General features: G+C 35.0%; 3 protein-coding genes across 4 annotated transcripts; 1 reads left to right on the forward strand and 2 right to left on the reverse strand.

The window, feature by feature from the left end:
- Positions 1–461: 461 nt before the first annotated feature.
- On the reverse strand, positions 462–1,256 carry LOC112534572 (protein TIC 214-like). The gene is made up of 4 exons (XM_048380382.1): positions 1,026–1,256; positions 872–914; positions 639–816; positions 462–576 (listed from the first exon to the last, which is right to left on the reverse strand). Exons 1-4 carry the CDS (start codon positions 1,254–1,256, stop codon positions 462–464), a joined length of 567 nt encoding a protein of 188 aa, XP_048236339.1.
- A 7,714-nt stretch (positions 1,257–8,970) lies between these two features.
- Positions 8,971–16,466, forward strand: LOC8259166 (cAMP-regulated phosphoprotein 21). Its single transcript, XM_002517228.4, has 4 exons — positions 8,971–9,277; positions 14,697–15,318; positions 15,472–15,754; positions 16,189–16,466. The coding sequence occupies exons 1-4, from the start codon at positions 9,181–9,183 to the stop codon at positions 16,237–16,239; spliced, it is 1,053 nt and encodes a 350-aa protein (XP_002517274.2). The 5' UTR covers positions 8,971–9,180; the 3' UTR covers positions 16,240–16,466.
- A 2,923-nt stretch (positions 16,467–19,389) lies between these two features.
- LOC8259679 (transcription factor MYBC1) lies at positions 19,390–21,700 on the reverse strand. 2 transcript variants are annotated; one of them, XM_015718117.3, is made up of 2 exons: positions 20,252–21,700; positions 19,390–19,819 (listed from the first exon to the last, which is right to left on the reverse strand). In XM_015718117.3, exon 1 carries the CDS (start codon positions 21,203–21,205, stop codon positions 20,258–20,260), a length of 948 nt encoding a protein of 315 aa, XP_015573603.1. In that variant the 5' UTR covers positions 21,206–21,700; the 3' UTR covers positions 19,390–19,819; positions 20,252–20,257. The 2 variants fall into 2 exon arrangements, with proteins under 2 accessions (XP_015573603.1, XP_048235899.1); XM_048379942.1 differs by having other exon boundaries at positions 19,390–20,075.
- Positions 21,701–23,107: the final 1,407 nt, after the last annotated feature.

Here is a 23,107-nt window from a genome sequence, read left to right on the forward strand (position 1 = left end):
CCATATTAATGAAATTATACTTTTAATCCTTATTCCAAAATATTAAGTCCTACACATAATTAAATTAAATAATCAATTTACTAATTATTTTCCAAGTTATAATTTAATACTACTAGTTAAATTAAAATACCAATTTCTCCAAAATTCTTTTATAAAAACATCCTGTACAATTTTTACCATAATTTTCTAATATATAATTCTATTTATATATATTACATATACATTAGGGAAAAGTTAGAATAACCAAAAATATAATTTACCCTTCAAATAATTTACTTGATTAATTTTTAAAATTTCAAACTAATTTGGTATAGAAAAATAACTCATTTATTCGTTTAATACTAAAATTCAAACTTTGCATTTAAATCATTCCAACTAGACCAAATAAAGATAAAATAAAATTAATTTAAATAAAAACTCATTATTAATATAATTATTATTAAATATAAAAATTCTGGGTATTACAGAAGATGAAATTCATCCTTTGTTTTTTCTTTTCCATTCACTTGGATCTCTTCTGTTTTGTTGATTTTGTCCTGATCCTCCTTTTCTTCCAAAAATAGGGAAGAAGAAGGATCTTTTTTGGTGGATCCCTGTTTTGTCCATTTCCTTTCGGAAGTTGTTTCTATTTCTAATTTGTTTCTTCCTCACTTTCCTCCCTTTCTTCCGTTTCTTCCGTTTCTTTTAGTTTCTTAGTAAAAATGGATGATGTTATTCTACTTAAAGAGCAGACGAAGATAATAAATAAGAGAATACTAAATATTCGAGCCATAGAATTTCTCAATTCTGACACGAGGTACTTATTAGATCGAAAAAGTACATTAGATCTAATAGAACTATTTTATTGTATCCAAACTAATATCAATCTAACCCATTTCATTAATAAAATGTAACCAGTTAACCAACCAATAAAACTACTTGTACAAATAAAACCTTGTTGTTGCATCGAAACATATAATTGTTGACTAATTTGACTAACATTGAACTTTGTAAAATGAAATGGTTTTTCAATTATTCAGGAATACAAATTGAATGCTAAGATTACGCATTGAATTTCTGGTAATAGTTCCATAATCAAAAAAGTGTTTGTGATTGTTCCAAAAGAAATAAAATAAAAGATAGGGTAGAGCTAGGACAGTTATTGTATGAGGTCTACCCAATGCTAGATGCAGAGGCATATAATAGATCGATATGAACATCATGAGTTGTCCCGTAATAAAACCTGTTGTTACTATGCATATCATGAAATGTCGCATCTGTGGATTTAGTTTTTTTATCCACCCTCAGTTTTTTAAGCATATGTTATATTCTTCACATTCTTCATATAAAGATATATTTTTTAATACAATAGTTATATGACAGGTCGATCTTTTTATCAGATAACCCCGCCCTCGAGCCTGAAGTTTTAATTTTTTCACAGTAGCACCTTCATTGACTTCGGCTTTACTAATGATTAAATTGGCTTCGTTGAAACCCATATTGTGTTGGGCGTTTGCTGTTGCAAAATAAATTAATTTAAAAATGGGATAACATGCTCGATAAGGCATGAGCTCGAGTATCATAAGTGTTTCTTCATAAGAACGTCCACGAATCTGATCAATTATTCTTCATGCTTTATGAGTGGACATACATATATGTTGGCCTAAAGCATATACTTCCGTATATCCCACAGCTTCGGTAGATCACTTAGCCCTGTTCATCTGCGGTGCAAGAGCGCTCGATTAGTGAGCCATTACACACTCTTTCAAGGGTGGGCACGCCCTACCTCCTTTATCACTGAGCGATCATTTATGGGCCTTAATTGGTGATCCAGGCTGTTTCCCTCTCGACGATGAATTTTATCCTCCATCGTCTCACTGGCCGACCTTGACCCTTGTTATTTTGAGGTTATATCTAGTATTCAGAGTTTGCCTCGATTTGGTACCGCTCTCGCGGCCTGCACTGAAACAATGCTTTACCCCTAGATGTCTAGTCAACTACTACGCCTCAATGCATTTCGGTGAGAACCAGCTAGCTCTAGGTTCGAGTGGCATTTTAACCCTAACCACAACTCATCCGATGATTCTTCAACATCAGTCGGTTCAGGCCTCCACTTAGTTTCACCCAAGCTTCATCCTTGTCATGGATAGATCACCCAAGTTTGGGTCCATAAGCGGTGATAATTGCCCTATAAAGACTCGCTTTCGCTACGGCTCAGTTGGGTTCCCTTAACCCAGCCACTGCCTATGAGTCACCAACTCATTCTTTAATAGGCACGCGGTTAGAGCCTTGGGCTCCTCCCACTGCTTAGGAGCTTATGATTTCATGTTCTATTTCACTCCCTGATGGGGATTCTTTTCACCATTCTCTCACGGTACTACTTCACTATCGGCCACCAGGAGTATTTAGCCTTGCAAGGTGGTCCTTGCTGATTCACATGGGATTCCACATGTCCCATACTACTCGGGTCAGAGCGTAAGCTAGTGATACTTTCAGCTACTGGGCTCTCGCCATATAGGGTCTCCACGACGCTTGTATTGCTCTCCCACAACCCCATTTTCACGGTTTAGGCTGCTCCTATTTCGCTCGCCGCTACTACGGGAATCGCCTTTGCTTTCTTTTCCTCTAGTTACTAAGATGTTTTATTTTACCAGGTTGTCTCTTGCCTGCCCATCGATTCAACAGTAGTTTGAAAGGTTGACCTATTCGGGAATATCCGGATCAACGTTTATTTTTAACTCTCCAAAGCATTTCATCGCTTACTATGCCCTTCCTCGTCTCTGGGTGCCTAAGTATCTATCGTAAGCCTTTGCTCGTTTGAACCTCGCCCTTAACTTTAAGGCTATGTCATCCTAAGGTTCTGCTAAATGGAAGGATCTTATCAACATCCATGAACGATAAATTGATAAATCATATATCGAATTGCCGAATCGAAAAAATAGGGTGCTATCGTATAGCTTTGTACCGGCTAAGTTCACGAGTTGGAGATAAGCAGACTCAAACCACTGACATCAGCCACAGGGTAAACCACCACCTCTCGGGCCCCCCGACTGATTCTACCATAAGGGCCAACGATAGACAATTACTCCTCCCCAAGCATAGCTTACAACTTTCATCGTACTGTGCTCTCCAAAAAGCAACTCTTCTCAAAATCTCAAAAGGTGCTGAATTAGAATCCCATTCTAACTAAGAATTCTTATAGTTCCGAAGGATCTAACTATAGGAAAACCAGGAACAGAGCTTACCCCTCATTTCCGCCCACTCTTTGGTCTTAAGAATACTAGTTTTAAGAATGAGTAATTGCCCTTCTTCGACCCTTACTGCCTGACCTGAGAGCGGACAACTGATGCATTCCACTTATTAAACAGGATTTTATAGTCGGTCTGTGACCCTTGGATACTGAAGGCATCCTTGGGGTGATCTCGTAGTTCCTATAGGGTGGAGATGATGGGGTAGGTCCATGGATTTTCCTTCCTTTTGCCACATTTTGCTAAAGGGTTAGAGGGAGATAGTGCATCAAGCTGTTCATAAGGGACAACGTGATCCTCTTGCCCAGGGATCCAGATGAGGGAACTCTAAGAGAGTCGCCGACTCCAACTATTGTCCATGTACGATCCATACTAGATCTGACTAACTGCCCATCTTACCTTCTCTATGTTCTTGACAGCCCATCTTTGTTTCAGTAGAGTCTTTCAATGGCATGTTTCAGTCCTCTTTCCCATTATTTAGAAAGAGTGAGCCACCGGTTCAGGTACAAGATACTATCATTATTGCCTGGACAATTAGACATCTAACTCGTAATCGCAACGATCCAATTGCAAGAGCGAAGCTTTACTAACTGAGCTATATCTCCCCGAGCCAAGTGGAGCATGCGCGAAGGAGTCAAATGCTTCTTCTATTCTTTTCTTTGGTGCAGCTGGGCCATCCTGGACTTGAACCAGAGACCTCGCCCGTGAAGTAAATCATCGCACCTACGGTCTAACCATTTAGGAGAGAATTAATAAATTCCTTTTCGGGAGCGATTCATCCTTCCCGAATACAGCATACAATTCCTCATTGTACTGCGCTCTCCAAATGTGCTTGTTCTCCCCTTCTTCCTTACCGCGGTAAGTCTTTTTGAAATAACTCTGATGAGAAGAAGAAAGAAGGCATTAAAAGACCAGACCCTCATTGTAACACCCGGAATTTTTATATATTTAATAATGAGTTTTTATTTAAGTTAATTTTAGCTTTATTATTATTGGGTTTAATTTGAAATGATTTAATGAAAAATTTAATATTAATCAAATAAATGAGTTATTTTCTATACCCAATTAGTTTGAAATTTTAAGAAATTATTCAAGTAAATTATTTGAGAAATGATTATATTTTGGTTATTCAAAATTTTTCCAAATGCATATTTATATAAGTAAAATTATATATTGGAAAATTATGGTAGAATTGTAAAGGATGTGTTTATAAAAGAATTTTGGGAAAATTGATTATTTAATTTAATTGTGTGTTAGGACTAAATTGGAAATTTATTTTGGAATAAGGATTGAAAGTATAATGTTATTTTTATGGGGTTTTAATGGAAATTTGTGAGCTTGGTATTTTTATAAATAAATATGTCGGTCAAGGGTATTTTTGTAATTGTGTATTTTCAATAATTCGGATTTGGCCCAAATTAAATAGTTAAAGGCTTAATTGAAAGGCTAAAGGAAAGTTTGGGGGTCAAATTGGAATTCTGCAGGATGAAATTGTAAGTAATTAAGGAAGTTGAGGGACCAAATTGTAATAAGGAAAAGTTCAGGGGTCAAATGTCGATATTGAAGGGAAAGAAATCGGGGAGAGAGAAAGTAGATCGGAGAGAGAGAGAGGCGAAGAAGAAGGGGAGGAAGGCGGCGTGTCGTCGAGGCTGGCGGGCGCGTGGCGCAGCGCAGGAATAAGAGCAGCAGCAGCAGCAGGTGTTCCGGCCTTCCGGCCGATCGGTGGCGATCAACTCCTCGAGAGCTTCCGCGGCGCATCGGTTTTAGTGGCCGGAGGAGTTCGGTGAAGTGGAGGCGGCTCGCATTTTTGGACTTTTCCCGTGAGCTCCGTGGGAGGATGGATGATCGGATGATTTCAAGCTTCGCGATGGCACTTGGTTTCGTGGCGATCGGGCTTCGTTGGCAAATCGACGGTCGAGATCGTCCGCAAATCTTCCGGATGATCGGGTGTCGGATCGGAAAATCGGGCAGGATCGTCATCAGCGTCGTTGTGAGTCCGATGGTGTGTTCGGATCGTCGATCGGACTCCGGGAGGCAGTCGACCGCGTCTCGATGATCTGTTGGCTTGCTCCAAATACCGAGGCGGTAGGGAGGTCGCCAATCACGTGAGTTAAAGTCATTTAATCATTGCACTATTGCTAAGTCCGATTTAATATGCTATTTTGAAAGTTTATGCATAATATGGTTATTAGTATCGCAACGTAAATGATTTCAACGGACTATTAATTATTGAAAATAATATAAATATTATTATTAGTAACGTTATAATAATACAGATATTATTATTCCTGTCGAATTGCACGTTGCCTTATCCTAAACTTTTAATCTTTATTTTGATATGTGTTGAATGATTTCATTAGACAATGATATTTATTAAATGTGGTGATTGCGATTTGGGAAATGTGGCTTGTAGAACATGCTTGCCACAGTCGAGCATGGCTCTGGGCTGATTTGTGTAAATTGCCTAAGTAAGGTCCCTGGTCGAGCATTGCTCTCGGGCTTATTTGGATACTTAAGTGACCGGTGGAGGTAAGGTCCTGGTCGAGCATTGCTCTCAAGGCAGTCTTATTGGATTAAGAGAGCCAGAATGGCTACTAGATTTCTTATTTGGATATTTAAGTGACCCGATTAAGAGAGCCGAATGGCTACTAGATTTCTTATTTGGATATTTAAGTGACCGGTGGAGGTAAGGTCCTGGTGAGCATTGCTCTCGGGGGCGCCAGTCTTATTGGATTAAGAGAGCCGAATGGCTACTAGATTTTGGGGTTTAGGGTTCTACCGAGCCACTCGTCCCGTAAAAGTAAAAATATATTTTTATTTATTCATTTATTAATTTATTGTGGTATGATTATAATATGGATTGTATTTACGTGCATGGTTGATATTTTGATTCGAATGATTAATATTTTATGTGAAGGAAATAGTAGGGTATGATATTAGTATGGTTTGATATCGATTTGAATAATCTATGTTTTCCGAGGAAGAAGCAATAGTCCCTAGATTATTTGATTTTAACTCACTCTTAGACTCCATTTATGTTTTTTTCGGATTCGTGACTATTAGTTCTCTCGCGACTCTTATTGAACTGACTCCTTCATCATCGGGTGATGTATTTGATTTGATATGTAAATTGGTAAATCTTAGATTCTCCGCGGTAGTAATAGTAAATGTATCGGTTGTAAATTTTCCGAGCTTGGGTCTCGCCTAGTTTTTCCGGTAGACCAAGTAATTTTGTAAAGTGTAACTATTAAGATAATTTGTGGTTTTAATAATATTAATTTGAGATGAGATTTGTTTAAATCCGGTGAGTGTCGGGGCTTACTACGGGTTTCGGTGGCCTTAAGCCTACCCATTCCCTGGAGTCGCCACACGGGCCCTGGGGTCGTGACACTCATAGCCCCACCTTAGACATTCTAAGATCCTTTTCAACTGCTCCCATTTCGAGTCAAGAGATAGATAAATAGACACATCCCATTTCGGACGACCTAATCTCCTAGTCTTTACAGAAAGGAAAAATAATTTCACCTCCTTCATTTCGGGAAGGGAGGGTTAGAAAAATCCTATTGATTGTAGCTTTCTCCAGACCCTTGGGAAAAGCATTAAAAAAAGGCTCAAATGGTACGATCCCTTTGTCGCCCCAGAATGAAAGGGACGATCTCGTAGTTCTTGGTCTAAGAAGATACGTCGTTAGGTGCTCCATTTTATTTTCCCATTGAGGCTGAACCTAAACTTGTGCTCGAGAGATAGCTGTCCATACATTGATAAGGGATGTATGGATTCTCGAGAAGAAAGGAGCTATGGTGGTCTCCTCCGGACCGCCCGGATTCCACGAGTGAATAGAAAGTTGGATCTACATTGGATCTCACTTGAATTACCCCATCTATCCTCGTGAGAAGAAGTTTGGTTTTTAATCCCATTTCGAACAGGAAAAGTACGCCATGTTAATGTGCCTTGGATGATCCACATCTCAAGGTCAGGCGCTGATGAGCACATTGAATTATCTATGTGGCTGAGAGCCCTCACAACCCAAGCACAACGACACAATTATCAGGGGCGCGCTCTACCACTGAGCTAATAGCCCGCTGGAGGCCCCCTATGCCAAAAGCGAGAGAAATCCCATCCCTCTCTTTCCTTTTCTCGTCCCCATATGTCGCCACTTGTTTCGACATAGAATAATAAGCTCACGAGCTTGGTCTTACTTCATCACCGTTGAGAAAGAAGACTTTCGTCGACAAGTTTAACTCATGCGTAGCTCCCTTCTTTTGGGGTGTGAAGCAGTGTCAAACCAAAATACCCAACAAGCATTACCTCTCTTTGAAAAGGAGGTGATCCAGCCTCACCTTCCAGTACGGCTATCTTGTTACGACTTCACTCTAGTCACTCGCCCTGCTTTCGACATCCCCCTGCTTGCAGTTAAGGTAACGACTTCAGGTATGGCTAGCTCCCATAGTGTGACATGAGTCTTCTAATCTTTTCTACAAATAAAGAAAACATAAAATTAAAGGGAGGGGGTCAAATTAAACTTTTTTTGTAATTTTGTAAATGTAATTAGATGTAAAATTTACTCTTTAGTCTAATGGGATAAAAAAATTATTATAAATGAATCTATTAGAAATAAAATAGAAATAAAATAAAAATAATAAAATAATAAAATATATATTAATTTACATATATTAATTTATATTTATATAAAATTTAATTATATTTATATAAATACATAAATTTATATATGTATTAAAATAAAAAATATAAATATATATAATAATAATATATGTAATAAATATATATTATTTATATATAATATTTATATAATTATAATATAATATTTATATAATTTAATAATTTATATATATAATATTTATTTATATAGTATATGTGAGGATTTGTAATTAATTATTATCAATTAAATTTTAATTGAAGTACTCATTTAATTAAAAATAAATAAGAGAAGAATTTATAATAATATCTTATTATTTATTTTATATAATTAATGTAATTCATAAATTTATAAATATAATATTTAATTTTAAAAGGTTATTTATACCAATTACAAATATTATAAATGGTTAATATATTAAAATAATAAGAAAATTCTAACAATGTTTTTTAGAAAAAAATTACAGAAATGTACCTTGTGATTTGGTGATTTCTTACTTAGAAAACTATGGTATTTTCCGTGATAAAAACTATTTTATTATTTATTTTTTTATACTTTTACTATTTATAAATTGATATTTTAAAATTTTTAATAACAAATTATTTTATAAATAATTTATCATCAAATAAATTATTAAAATATTTTTAAAGATATTATAATTTTATTTTAAAAATTATTTTATTTTATTTATAATAAAATTAATAAATATATATTTATTTTGTTTAATATAAATTCAATGTAGTGAATTATATATTAAATCACTCATTAGGTGATTTAATTAGTACAAGGAGTATTATTAAATATTAAATTATAAAAATATAAAAATATTAATAATAAAAATATAAAAAATTTAATTTATAGAGTATTTTTCCTATTTTTTTATACTCCCAACCCGATTTTAAGCGGGGCAGAGAAAATGTGGGAGAAATCCGGGTCGATCCAGCGGTTGGTCATTGGTACAGGTAATATGGAGAGGAGGGTCCATCAGTCAGTGGGCAATGACAAGGTGGACTGGACATTAAATAAATAAAATAAATAAGTAAATCAAGAATATGGATTAGAATTTGGATATAAATTACATAATAAAAAAAATCTCATCCCTTTCCTTTCCTTTTCTTTGTGAGTTAGAAGGAAGAAGAGAAACAGCAAGGAAAGGTCCTCTCTCTAACGAATTAGCAATGTCACAGTTTGCTTCTTGACACTACTTCGCTTCTCTCTGCTTGGAGCAATAGGAAGAAGAAGAAGAAGTAGTTGCAGAGAGGAGAGAGAGAGAGAGAGAAAGAGATAAGTAAGGCAATGGAGTCGGCACTTAATAGGGTTATTAATGAGAAGGAATCAATGGTCGATCCCTTCTTAGTCGAGGCTCTCCACAACCCATCTCATCGTCTCACCAGTTAGTGCTTTTCCTTATCTTTTTCTTTTTAATGGAAAAAATTGCTCAAGATTCTCAATTTCATGTTTATTTGCATCTATTTGTGTATTTGGTCTCTGGGTAATTTTCCCTTTTTCCTTTCCTTTTACGAAGAAATTGCCCGAAAATCTAATTTCAAGTTTATCTGCATCTGTTTTTTATTTATGTTTTTGCGTATTTCTTTTATGTAATTGCATCATTTCCAGCCGATCCCCTCGTCGTTTGTGTTTATCAAATAATAAGATTAGTGTATAGAATCACTCATTATGCGGTGTTGTTTTTGTTTTTCTTATATGAAGATTTACGAATCTTCATTGGATGGAGTCTTAAATCCATTTATGGTGCTAGATCCTGATCTTTTAAGAGTGGATTGATTCTTGGGTTTGCACGATTTTGTAGGTTTATATTAGATCTATTTATATTATATATTACCTAGAAGACATGTCTGTTTAGGAAGGCTTTGAAGGGTCAATAGCTTCCATGATTTTTGATTCTCCACAGCAAACAAGGAATATTAGGTTTGGGAATTTAATTATTGATTATGGGATTCAGTATATTTTCGGAGAAATTATATTTTTGAAGTTTTGAATACTATTTAATTCTATCGCCATTAGGAATTAATAGAAGTTACACCAAGATAAAGAAGTCAATACATCCAATAAAAAAAAAAAACCCTTTTTGATTGGATAGGAATGAATGAAGAAATACAAACTGGTTTCATATCAAATTTTGATTTCTCTTTCTTCCCTTTTAATAGATAGTATTAGTTTATAGTTCTCATAGTAAAGCTGATGACATCTCAACTCTTTCACTCCTAACTAAGATGTCCTGCAAATCTGAGTGATGATTGCATATGTGAGGATAAATCAAGTAAGGGCACATTGATGTCAATGAGATTTTAAATTTACAACTGATTGTGTATTTCAAAAAAATTAGCTCTCATTTACTAGGCTTAATATGCTTTTAATCTCCAAATAAGTAGTTTGCATCTTTAAGACTTCAACTGTTAGCTTATAGTTTTCCTAGGATGTTGCATATCTAATTCCCTATGGAGATATGCTCAGCATTTACGTTTCCGCCTTGCACAAATTTAGAGAAGTGTCTATTAATTTAAAACTTTCTATGGCCTTATTGTTTCCATTTTAAATCTTTCTTTTTTTCAGAACCAGGATTAATTATTAACAATACTGTGCATGTGCTTCAGAAGTTGTCATTGTTTTCCTTAGTTGGCTTGCTCTTATTGTGGTTTACCATTGCTCCTAACTTTCGAGGCTAGTTACTTTGCCGAACCTTTGATTCTTGCTCATCTTGTGACAATCAAAGGATATAATTTCCTTATTGATTTTATAAGTGTGAAATAATCATCAGATGACATATTGAACCAGATAATATAAGTTTTAGTAAATTATGTAAGCCCCTCGAACATATAACAATATTAACATTTTTGTCTTTCTTCTTTTCAAAAAGTCCTCGTTGCATTTGATTAATAGTTTGATCCTTCTGTTAAGGTTTATTTAAAATAGCCATTAGTTAAATCTCATTTTTTCAGTTGAAGAAATGGTTTTATTTTGAATTATTTAAAATACACTTGACAATCTTATGATGGTAACCCCTAAAAACAGCAAACAACTAAACTTTACAATTGGTTCTAGCAATACAGTATAATACAGAAAAACTTAAATTTGCAAGAAGAACCTAAAGTTTGAATGTTCATCAAAGCAAACAATCGCGATGAATTCTACCTCACCATTACCATCTTTCATCTTGACATCATCTATCAGAGCTCAAAATGCTTATCTCACCGTCACAAGACATCAAGAGAACATCTGTTACTTGTTTATTTCCAAGTTGTACAAAGAGTAGGTTGAAAACCCCATTAATTTTCAGCTCAAACTTCTAATTATGGAATTGTCCTTTGGACTCATAGTTGTTATGAACCAGCTCATTTAAGCCTCTTTCAATTGTTGGCACCGGAATAAGATGAATACATGCTGGTTGTGGAAAAAGCTGTGTTAGCCATGTGTTGCTAGTAAGTGGTGTTTGTGCAGCCTAGTTGATAACTTTGCGTGGATATGGGAGTAACTCTGAACAGATATGGCATTAAAATCTAAGTTAGGAGCATATAGAATTTCTCATTTTTGTTCCTTGGGAACCAATAAATGCAAAGCATAAAAAATAACCTACTAAACCCCATTTTTTGGTTCTAAGTAAAGAATATTTTCTTTAATTTACTGTTACTTTTTATGGTGCATAATGAAATAGTCATGGTGTTAGTATCCCACGTTTGACATATAAATTACAATAATGTGGTAATTCAACTTAAAATTAGAGGATGATAATAAAGGCTCATTAAGAAAGAAACCAACAATTATTAAAGTTAAGAGTTCATTGGACAGAACTCTAGAGTCTCCGAGTTAAAGGAAACTCAAGTCCTTTTCTAACATTCTGCTTCTTAGTCTTTCAGTAACTACTTCCACTTAAATACAACACTAGACTTGACAACTACTTAAATTGATAAAGAAGTTGCCCACTACTTGATAACTACCTACCATGAAACAACACTAACCTAAACATACTGCTATAGTAAACAAGTTACTGCCCACAAGTTGGAACTGATTTGAATATTCATACTCCATATAGAGCTTAAATTGTGTTAAATTGCTGGGAAAGATATAAGAGAGGCCTAGTTGTCTAGATTCATGGTAGTGATAGATGTTGGCAGTATTGACAGATATTTTGAGAGGATTGCGCTAGGGATCAACTGCCTAAAGATAGAAACAAGGATATCTTTGTCTTTGTATATACAATTAAAATTCTTGTAACTATTTCTTTTTATTGTCTTATTAGTTATTTATTTACTTATTATAGGTGATTACTAGGATCTTTAAGTGTTTCTTAATTGTTTTATTTTAATGTTTTGATTTCCTATTTAGTAATTATAGATGATTTTTTGGATCTTCCTTATTTAAGTTTTCCTTAATTATTTATCTTTAATCATGGCAAGTAGGGTTCAAGGTTAAGAGGCTACCCTTTCTAGTAACTATTTAAATGTTATTATTTTACGAAATAAAGCAAGCAACAATTTTCTTCAAGGTTCTGAACTCCCAAAGTTCAGAGATCATAGGGTTCTCTCTAATAAGCCCTTAAATTTAATTAAATGTAGATCGAGAAGGTAGAAATTCCAGCAAACACACTTCATTTCTGTCAACCCTGTGGTGAATTGTAGACCCATAACCTGATCCCAAACTGGGCCATAACAATTTTCTTAATGAGATTTTAACATAGGGGCTAGGGACTAAACTATTAGCAAATTACAATATGATGGGCCATTTGATAGGATAAAATTATTAATATCACTATATGTCATGGGGGTCTAGTAACTACCTAGCTTTTCGTATAATGTCAATCTTCTCTTTGTTCGCCTAATGATTAGATTGCTAGAGAAGACTATTTATCAAACTAGCTAGGTAAATGCAGCCAGAAAATGATGCCAGAGATTATATATACAAAGATAGTAATAACTTTTAAGTCCTAAAAGATTTAAGCATGTACATTTAGTGTTGATAACTTGATATGTAAACTCGTTTGTGTTTTTGTTGACCAGTGAATTAAGTAATGGCAGTTCGTCAATGTCATGATTCTTTTGAGTGGATTTAAACCTCTCGTTATTGTACTTCCCCTTTAGGTAATGAGGTGTTACAGTTATGATTTAATAGTATGGTAATAACCATTAAACTACTTCTAATGATAATTAAGGATCAAAATGTCCCTGGTTGCAACAAGTTACTCTTGTGATGTTTTGTTGTTGACAGCTTTGATTTTGCAATTCATGAATAAACAGGCCTAAACCTGTCCATGATGTTGATTTAATATTTTTTGTATAACTGGGCATTAGGAAAACAACTTTTTGGATATTGATATTTTCTATTATTTTTTTTGTTAATTTCATTCATAAGTAAGATAAATAGAATTTTTTGCTTATCAAGAGTCATGTAGATAACAAAAAATAGGTTGCCAATATATTAGAAAATTGTACATGTTAGGAAACAGACACTTTGAGCATTTTGTTCATCATTGAATCAACAAAAAGCATTATCAATTAATTGAAAAATTAACATATTTCTTTTTTCAAAAAAAATGGCATATATGAAAGTTGACACCTTGAGCATCAAATCTCGTAATCGATTTAACAACACTCAGATTATAGAAACACTTACGATCAGTGAAAGGATTGGCATTTTGTATTTTTGTCAAGTGGATTCCTGTGTATGGGTGCTACTATACCATCTTTTTTCCCCCCTCTTATGTTGTATGTTGCACCATATTATTTACTAGAGCTTTGGATGCAAAGAAGGAAACTTTGATGTTGTTTTATGATATGGCTGAATCAATCGAAAGTAGAGAAGAAAGAATGGAGGATGTGTACATGTATAGTGGATAGTAAAGAAACTTGAAAAATTTCTCTAGCATTAGTTTTGTCATTGAATATGAAACTTTTAGACATCATTACTCGTAGAGAGGGTCAAGAAAAAATGGAAAGGGAGGAAGCAGGGTACAATGCAGCATAATCCATATAGTTCTTTTCTGATTTTAGTCTCAAACTCTTACTTTTTTAAACAATGTTGACTGTGTTAGACAAATTTTAAGCTGCTGGTCATTTGTCTCTTTAGTCATTATCCTCCTTGTTCTGGTTGGCAGAGTATTGATCTGATGTCTTCCCCTGATTCAAAATGAGTATGAGGTTGATTATTTTTTTCGGTTTCCTGTAGTGCATATTCTAAAGAGCGGTCTTGTGTCTTAATAGCAATGAACACCTAAATCAACATATTACTTTCAAGCCAAGCATGACTATAACTGTATGAAATCATGTAGTATGTAAAAGCACCTTATTACCATTTGAAACTAGATAAATATGTTAACACAGCAAAGCTTAAAATTTCATTTGCATGTTGTTTGGTGTTCATATGCGTGGATGCACGGATGTATGAGCGCACATGCATGTGTGTAAATTTGTGAGGGAGAGGAGAAGGAAATTAATGTGGACATCTACTTGTGTCTTCACATTTGGTTGCATACAGTATACATATTATTTAATGATTGGTCCTTGTGCATTCCTTCGGAGATATACCTATACCTGTATATCTTCACCTTTGATTCCATATGTAATATACGACGATTAGTCTCTGACATTAATGGTTTAGATAGGAGTGTTTGCCTCTGCTCATTTGCAATAATAAGTCGTTCATTTTCAACCCTTATATTCAATAATAAGCCTTGAGATAATCTTAACTCCTTGTTCCTTGTGATTGTGTGAGAAGTATGCTGTGGTTAGTTATTGAATGTGTTTCCATTCCTTCTGGACTTGGAAGATTTACTCTTTTTTCTTAAACTTTTTGGTCAGTTTTAAGGATGGAACATGATATCCAGAGGTTTCTACAAATCCCTGATCAACAACAATTCGAATTCCAACATTTCCCCACTTCCTACCTTAGGCTTGCGGCACACCGTGTTGCTCAACACTATGGGCTGATAACCATGGTACAGGATTATGGCTATGATGGTCTGGTAAATAAAATTCTGGTGAAGAAAACAGCAGAAAGCAGATATCCTGCTGTGTGTTTGTGTGAAATTCCTGCTAAGCAGTTGGAAAGAGATAAACCTGAGCAGGTCAAGATTGTCATTAGGCCCCGGCCTAATAAAGGGTCTATAAATGAATGTAATGAATTTGGAGTCAAACAAAGTCCTGTGAGAAGTGTGGAAGAGAGAAAGGAAGAGTATGATAGAGCACGAGCTCGCATCTTCAGCAGCCCTTGCAGTCCCAGCTCAGATGATATAGTATCTCATGCATCTATAGATGGAAAAAGCACAAGTCCAAGCGAGGATGAGAATGAAGGTTGCAGAAACTCTGCAAGTGATCCAGAAAAGAATATATACCCTAGGGACGGTGCAGCACCACGAGTTGCTATTTTCAGAGATAGGGAGAAAGATCGTACTGACCCAGATTATGATCGGAGTTATGACAGGTAATTGATCATCGTTTAATTTGGAGTTATCCAACAAGATGATTGTTGGCTTCGTACTTGGATGCAATCGCTAGCAATCTCTTGCAATATTATGGTTTCTGTTGTAATACATTATTTATTGATCAAACTGAATAGGTTTTTCAACCAATGCAGGTATAGGAGCCTTCCGTCCAATCAGGGCTTCAACATGGCACCATTCAATTTGCAGAAGATTCAACTTCCTTATGTTCAGTATGATACTGGATTTCCTCAGTTGGGTCAGATGCCAAGGACTCAAAATGCTCTTAGCCACCAACCTGCTGCAAACCCAGTTATGAGTCCCTTCGGTGCCATGGGTTCAAATCAAGCACCACGAGATACTGCATATGTGCAATGGCCAAGCACTGCAATGATGTATACACATTCATATGAGCAATTTAGACATGCTGTCTTCCAGGTATGCTACTATTTGCAACTATAGTTTTGTGTTCTTGAGTAGGGAACTCACATTTGAACCCTTTCTTCTTGATCTTTTTAGCATCTTTTTGATAATTTGGCAGATAAAAGGGAAGTTCAAGATCAGATCATCATTAAGCTGCAGTTTTTCAATTCTCTTTTGCTCAAATGAGTAGAAAAACCCAACCTAGTGTTTCTAAAATATGCGACGTTCTAAATTTAGTTGCAATCTTATCGAACTAGTGAAAATGGTATAAAAATGATATTCTGCTAACATATACTAAAAAAAATGAAAATGAAAACACATATGAAGATACATAAAGTACATAGATACAAAAATGGAGTTCTTGGTGTGTGAATTGCTTTAGTTTCATGTATTTTCTTGTTAATACATGTTCTCACTTTTAACTGACTCCTTAACTGGATTACTTGCAGGCTCCTTTCTCTCAGCAACCTCTAAGTTTTGGTTATGCTCAAAACCATTAAATGTCAGCTAGATGGATGGGAATTGTGTCACTTGATTTACCTGCAGTTCTTTTTTATTTTCCCCTATACTTTCTATCTAGTGTTTGGTAGGATTACTGTAGGGTTGTGTTGTGTTTGTGTTGCAAACCAGTTGTTGCAGTTATAGTTGATGGTTTCTGCTTGCTCCTTGCTTCTTGTTGTGGATCATTACATGTTTGCAGTATTATAATTGTTTGCTATGCTAGTTATTTGTTGGGCTGTTAAGCACCATTATCATCTACCAATAGGATCACATTTGCTTATGCATGAAAGTTGTAATGCTTAAACAAGGCTTTGTGCGTTGACTAGAGAAAGAGGATCACATGGGGGTCATGTCATAAAAAAAAAGGGTTTATGCAGCATCTTTGCCAGCTCTTAGCTGATCATTACTTTATCACTACAAATTAATTAACTGATTAATTATCATTATAATAATATGATTGGATGTCATCTTTGGAAATGGTGTGTGTATGTTTTAATCTTAGCAGAGAGGTCTGAACTGTCAGTGTTGAGTAGTGCTTCTAAACCTACCAACACGGCACCAAAATAAGAATTTCCCTAAGCTGACATCTAGTGTTTGATCATATGATGTGAGATCAGATCAGATTTTGCCAAAATATTCTTTTCTTATCAACCAGTACAAATTATGAGGATTCAAATAGTTAGATACAAATGTACCTCTCAATCCCTTTTGAGCACTCAGGCCTCCCTATGTTTATGCAATCCTGTACGCTTATGTTTTCCTGCTTCAGGCAGCGAGTAAAAGTGCTCACAATCTTCAGTTCACATCTTTAGATCTTGGCAAGTCCATTTTGGCATCACCGAAGGGCACCCTACTTTAGAGAATTTAAACTTTTCTTTTATTTAAAAAAAAAATTAACAACACAGGAAAAAAAAAAAAAAAACATAATGCCAAACTGGCTCGAAAAATTACGATGATTTTTTGCATGCAATACGAATAACATTATAATTTATTAGCAGTTTCGCTAATGCATGTTTAGACAATTAATATACAGTTGATTCTTTTATAATTAATATATTTTATGGATCAAAAAATTATTAAATATTAAAATTAATAGTTTATTAAGTTCAATTATCTACAAAGACGAAGTTAATGCTTCAAAAATTTATTAATTAATAAAAATTATTAATTTATTAAATATTCAACATAATTAATTTAGACAAATGTAAAGTCTACATATTGCATAAATTGGTACTGCTACTGTACTCCCTAATCTTAATAAGGAAAAGGGAAAAAGCGGATAAAATAGAAGAGCAAACATGATAATGTGCGCGTGCCACCCGTCACCAGGTTGCCCATGTGGCCATGTCCATGTTCCAAGCTGAACAAACTCCGATAAATATAAAAAAGGAAAAAGAAAAAAAAGACTTTCTCAAAATTTCAACGTGTCCCAGATAAACAAATTGTGGTTAACCAAATAAGGAGGCATGCTTAGTTGATCTTAATCATGATTGACTGTTACAAAAAGGAAGCTTAGCCATTAAATAATATATATTTAAAAAGAAATCATTCGTTCTTTTTCATTAGTTCTTTCTTTTCTTTCTTTCTTTCTTTCTTTCTTTTCTGTGTTCTCACTAATGGACTAATATTCCATATGTTCCTCTACATGAACAAAATTGCATTGCATTGCATTGGCTTCTAGGATTAGGATAGTGTTCCAGATTTCTTGTTTTGGTGAGCTCACGCATACCCAAGATTACCTTTGAGGAGGAAATGGGGATGATTAGAAACCACCCCTATAAAATAATATTATAATAATAATAATAATAATAATTAACATTGTGGGTATATGAAATGAGACCATCTTTCAGTACGCAAGACTTGCTACTTTTAGCTCTTTTATGGGAAGTGTTTCCATTCCGTAACTGTCACTAGTTTCATAAGAGGGCAACCCTTAACAGGTAAGAAAACTGTTGGCAACAGAGTAACCAAATTCACATTATAGTTCCAAATACGGAGGTGAGGAATAACAAAGCTTCTGGGTCATAAAAATAAGCCAGCCAAAACTAGCTAGAGCTTCTGATATTCTAAAATGTGAATTTGCTGCAAAATTGACATGCCATAACCTGTATGTAACTAGGACCAATTTGAGAGGAGGAAAAAGAAAGAGACATGATGCACCATATCACCATCTTATATGAGGATGAATTCATTCAGGAAACAATTATAACTCAATGCACCAATCATGACAAGAGCAGTCGAGAGCAGAAACAGCACTTCAATGATATGTTATCTAAAAATACCATTGCATTTTAATTGTCCAGTTTCTGCTTGGCAGTTGACTTGTATTAGTAAATGAAGAGCACTTACAGTAAAAATTGAGAGGCAGAACATAATGAAAAGAAAATGAGGTAAACTAGTAATGGAAGACCGTATATCATCTTTGACAGGGATCAGAAGCGAATTCTCGATCCAACTAGAGTATCAAATTTAACTAATCAACTCTTATATTTTCCCAAAGAGCTCATAAAATTAGAAACTCTTTCTGCTCTAACCTAACTCCCAAAAAGGTAAATCAAACCTTTTGTGGCTGACTCGATCTATGGGTTTTATGGTTCCCAAAGAACTCAAAGAGCAAGTAAGATAATGAATAACTAAACATGAAACAGTGTAGATGACTCGATCTATAGATGAAATGGGCAATGATCAACGCTTGGACATGTTCTTAAACAGAATATGATTTGGGTGAAAAAGGCATGTACTTTACTTGGGTTTTAGCCAACTATTAATTTCAGCTAGAGAGCCAACAAAATCCAATCTATTAAAAAGGAATTTGAAAGCGTAATGAACCATATGATGGAGATGCAAGTGAATGCTGAAGGAACGTGAAGTTAACATTCAGAATATCATAAACTCAGAAAAAATATTCCAAGATTTAAACATAATAAACTTTCAAAGCATGCAAAAGTAACTCCTAGTCCACACAGTTTTAACATTCAGATCCACCAAATTTAGCATTAAGGGAACATTCTCCAGTAACATCCTGCATTTCATCTCATTAAGGTTGATCTACATTTTTTTTTTGCCTCTCCATGCTCTAGAAATAAAAAATATATCAGTTCATTGAAAATAAAGGAGAAAAAGACATAATTGGGCATGAAAATACCAGCTACTTCAACGTTCACGGAGAATTTAATTAAATTTAATAGTCTAATAACATCAGAATTTTTTTAAACCCCTCACATTGGGCTTTAGTCTTCTATGAAGTCACACAATGTACAACAAGTACAACTCACCTCTACATAACATAGGACTAATAAACAGGAGAGACTCAAATACATAATAGATTTTGGACCTTGCTGAGAAACTCAGTGCTGAATATGCCAACCAAAGATACCAACACCATAATTAGATCCTAGAGAACGTATACTGCACTTGCCAGCATTATTTATCCTCATCTGCAAGCACAAAATTCAGATAAATGCCGTTCCAATTGCCCCATCATGAACACTGACGATATTATATCTCCCTGAGAAGAAGACTCTAAAATGTAACAACACCGAGCCGGTTCCCAAATTATGCTGGGATAAAGCAAACCCTCTACAAAATCCAGATTGAACCAATATCACAAGGTGGATAAAATTTGTTGCCGCGGACAAACTAAGGAACATTGTCGATGCACAGAATCATTATCAGTATCCATCACCAGAAGCTGACATGGGAAGTACAGACTGCTACCAACAACTTAATTACACGAGTAGAAGCCCGTAAGAATTGATATGCGTCATAAATGGCACTACCCATCAATCCCAATTACTCAAAATATACTCAAGAAGAACGTGAGAATTTTTTGGATCTGCAGATGGAAGGCCAAGACCAATTTCTAGCTTGAAGATTACCAACAAAAACACTAACACAACCAAGACCTAAATTAAAGTCTAACAGAACTACCAATAAACACCAATTTAACAAGTAGCCATTAGCTAAATAAAAGCAGAGAAAAGAAAGATCAACTGAGGAGTCGACAATTACCCAAATTCAATCATCCCCTGTAGGAAATAGTGTGAGAACCTTCCTCCCTCCATTCCCATTCGCCGACTCCAAATCCTCCACATATCCTGGAACTGTATTGTGCACTGGTGCCCCTATCCTATGCACAGGCTGCTGTGACTGCCTAGCCAGAAAGGGATGGTCAAACTGGCCATTTGGAGGTGATCCAAAATGCCCCATCTGCCTATGGTATTGACTCTGCAATTGGGGATGTGCAACTGCTGCAGCAGCAGCAGCAGCCATCTGCTGCTGGTGATGATGATGTTGCAATGCTGCCACTGGAACAAACGGCAAGAAATGGTCAGAATTAGGCCTTCCTGGATGTAAGAAATGTGCAGGAACTGGAGAACTAGCAAACAAATGTTCAGTAGCAGCATCAGAGGCAGCAGCACCACCACCACCACCAGCAGAGCCATTAACACCAGCAGCACCACCAGAAGACAAACCCTGCATCCTTTTCAAATACAACCGATACTTTTGCAAGTGACTAGCAACATTCTCTCTAGTTAACCCATCAACACTCATAAGCTGCATTATAGTCTTGGGGACGGCATTTTTAATGCCCAAGTGAGCAACAGCATCTACAAACCTCTTATGAAGCTGAGGAGTCCAGACAAGGCGGGGCCGCTTAAGGGTTCTGGCAGGCTCATCACCAGCACCAGCAGAGCCCAAGTCAGCAGAATCGGCAGCGTATTCAGCAGAGTTGGGTTGGGAAGAGAGCAAAGGATTGGTTGGAGAAAGAGTGTTGGTGGAAATGGGTGGGGGTGGGGGTGGTGGAGGAATTGGCTGATTTTGTTGATTAGTTGTCGGGTTTCTAATATCAAAAGCAATAGCAAGATCAGGAGTGATTAGGGTTTGAGACAAAGGCATAAGCTCTTCAGGTGATGGAAGTTCCTCTTCCCATTTTGAAAACCAATTTGAATCATCCTCTCTCATTTCTTGCTTTCTTTACCTTTTCACCCAATTCCCAAAACTATCACTTGTTTCCTTATTATTGCCTTATTGGGTCTACAAAAGTATATCACAAAAAAGAAAGATTTGAGATTTATGGGATATGGGTATTCAATGAAGCAATTCAAAACAAGAAAACAAACAGAGAAAAACAATTAGCAACAAAGAAACAGTAACAAGATTCCAAGATGTGTTTTAGGAAAGACTATCACTTTCTCAATCAAGAGTTACAATTTTGGTTAATTTAATGAAAAAGACGGAGATGAGGATAGTAGTAGTGCTGGTGGCGGTGATGGGGGAGACGCCGGTGAGGTGGTGGTGGTGGTGGAAGATGATGATGGGTTCGAGGTGGATCTTGTATTCTTTTTCTTTTTCAGCTTTTATTATATAAGGAGAGTACTGTTGCTGGTGCTGATGATGCTTTTTCTCTTATGATTTTTATGGGAATTTTTATTTTACTTTTTAATTTCTTTTCTATTTTCCGGGATTTGGGGGTTTTATGCTTTGAGAGTGAGTGAGTGTTAACAAAACCAACATTTTTCAGATTTCGGATTTTCTTTTTATTAGAATTGTAGATTTTTTTTAATCATCCATGTCTCACTCTCTTTCTCGGCTAACGTACTCATCACGCGCCACTGCCATGTGGTACAGATTTATCACTATCAACCAGGTGGGAGGTGTTTTCTTTCTGGTACTAGCACTCTATTGACAATAAATTCCTTTGATTTTGCCTATTATTGCATTTATTGGGTTCTTTTTTGTCGCAGTTGCAGTGGGGCAACTAGGGATGTACTTAGGATCAAGGTGGTCCTCCGCGCGTGTTTTCCATGCACCTAAGGGTGAGAGTATAAGTGAACTTTATTACTACAAGGATGGCTTGTACGGGAGCAAGAGTGGGGATTAGAAAAGGATTATGAAGTGAGGGGGAATGACAAAGTTTGGTCCCTTTGCGAGATTTCCCTTTTTTTTTTCGTTTTTTAATTTCTTTTTTTAGGTTATTGATGGGGGAATCAGTAGAGTAGGTGTTTGGCTGTGAGGATAACTTAAAACTCTTTGTTTTCTTTTTCATTGTTTTGGTGGGATGTTATTTTAGCTCGAGGCAGAATAGCATGTGAACCCTATTGTACTCCTTTACATTATTATTATTATTATTATTATTATTATTATTATTTTCTTAGTGGTGTGCTGCCCATCTAATCTTTACCAATATCCTATTTAGTTCAAATCTTATAATGAATTTAGCTGTCAATTTTTTATTTAAATATGATATAAAATAAATATAAATTCATCTAAAAATTTATTTTCGGTTGATGAAATAAGAAAGAAGAAGGGATAATAAAAATAAAGAGATTATATAAATATGTTAAACGAAGTCTCACAAGTTTATAATTTATTTAAAAGTTTTTATCATATTTAATAAAATTTGATTTAATTTTACTAATTTAAAAAAATGTAATGGGATGGTATTTCAAATGAATTTTTATTTATATCAAGTACACAAACCATGTGCTTATTTGGTTGAGCTAAATTGTATACTTATTTAGTTTAGCTAGTTGTAGCAACTAATAATTATTGTTGATAATTGATTATTATATTCGATAATTAATAATTAAAAAATTTAAATTATTTGATAAAATTTTATTAATTATTATTAATTTTTAAATAATTATTTAAAATATTATTTATGTTCTAATATATTTTCACATATTATATTTTTTAATTATGTAAATGATCAAACATTGTTTGTAATAATTCAAAATGCTGTTAATTTTACTTAAATTAGTAATACTTATTATCAAATATATGTGCTGAAGTTAATTTAAAAAAAGGTGTTAAAACTTAAATGCTATTAGTGTAAAAGAATTTCTTCAAACATGATAAATATGA

This window comes from Ricinus communis, chromosome 10 (genome assembly GCF_019578655.1).
Source record: "Ricinus communis isolate WT05 ecotype wild-type chromosome 10, ASM1957865v1, whole genome shotgun sequence".
In the NCBI taxonomy this organism is placed as follows: Eukaryota; Viridiplantae; Streptophyta; class Magnoliopsida; order Malpighiales; family Euphorbiaceae; genus Ricinus; species Ricinus communis.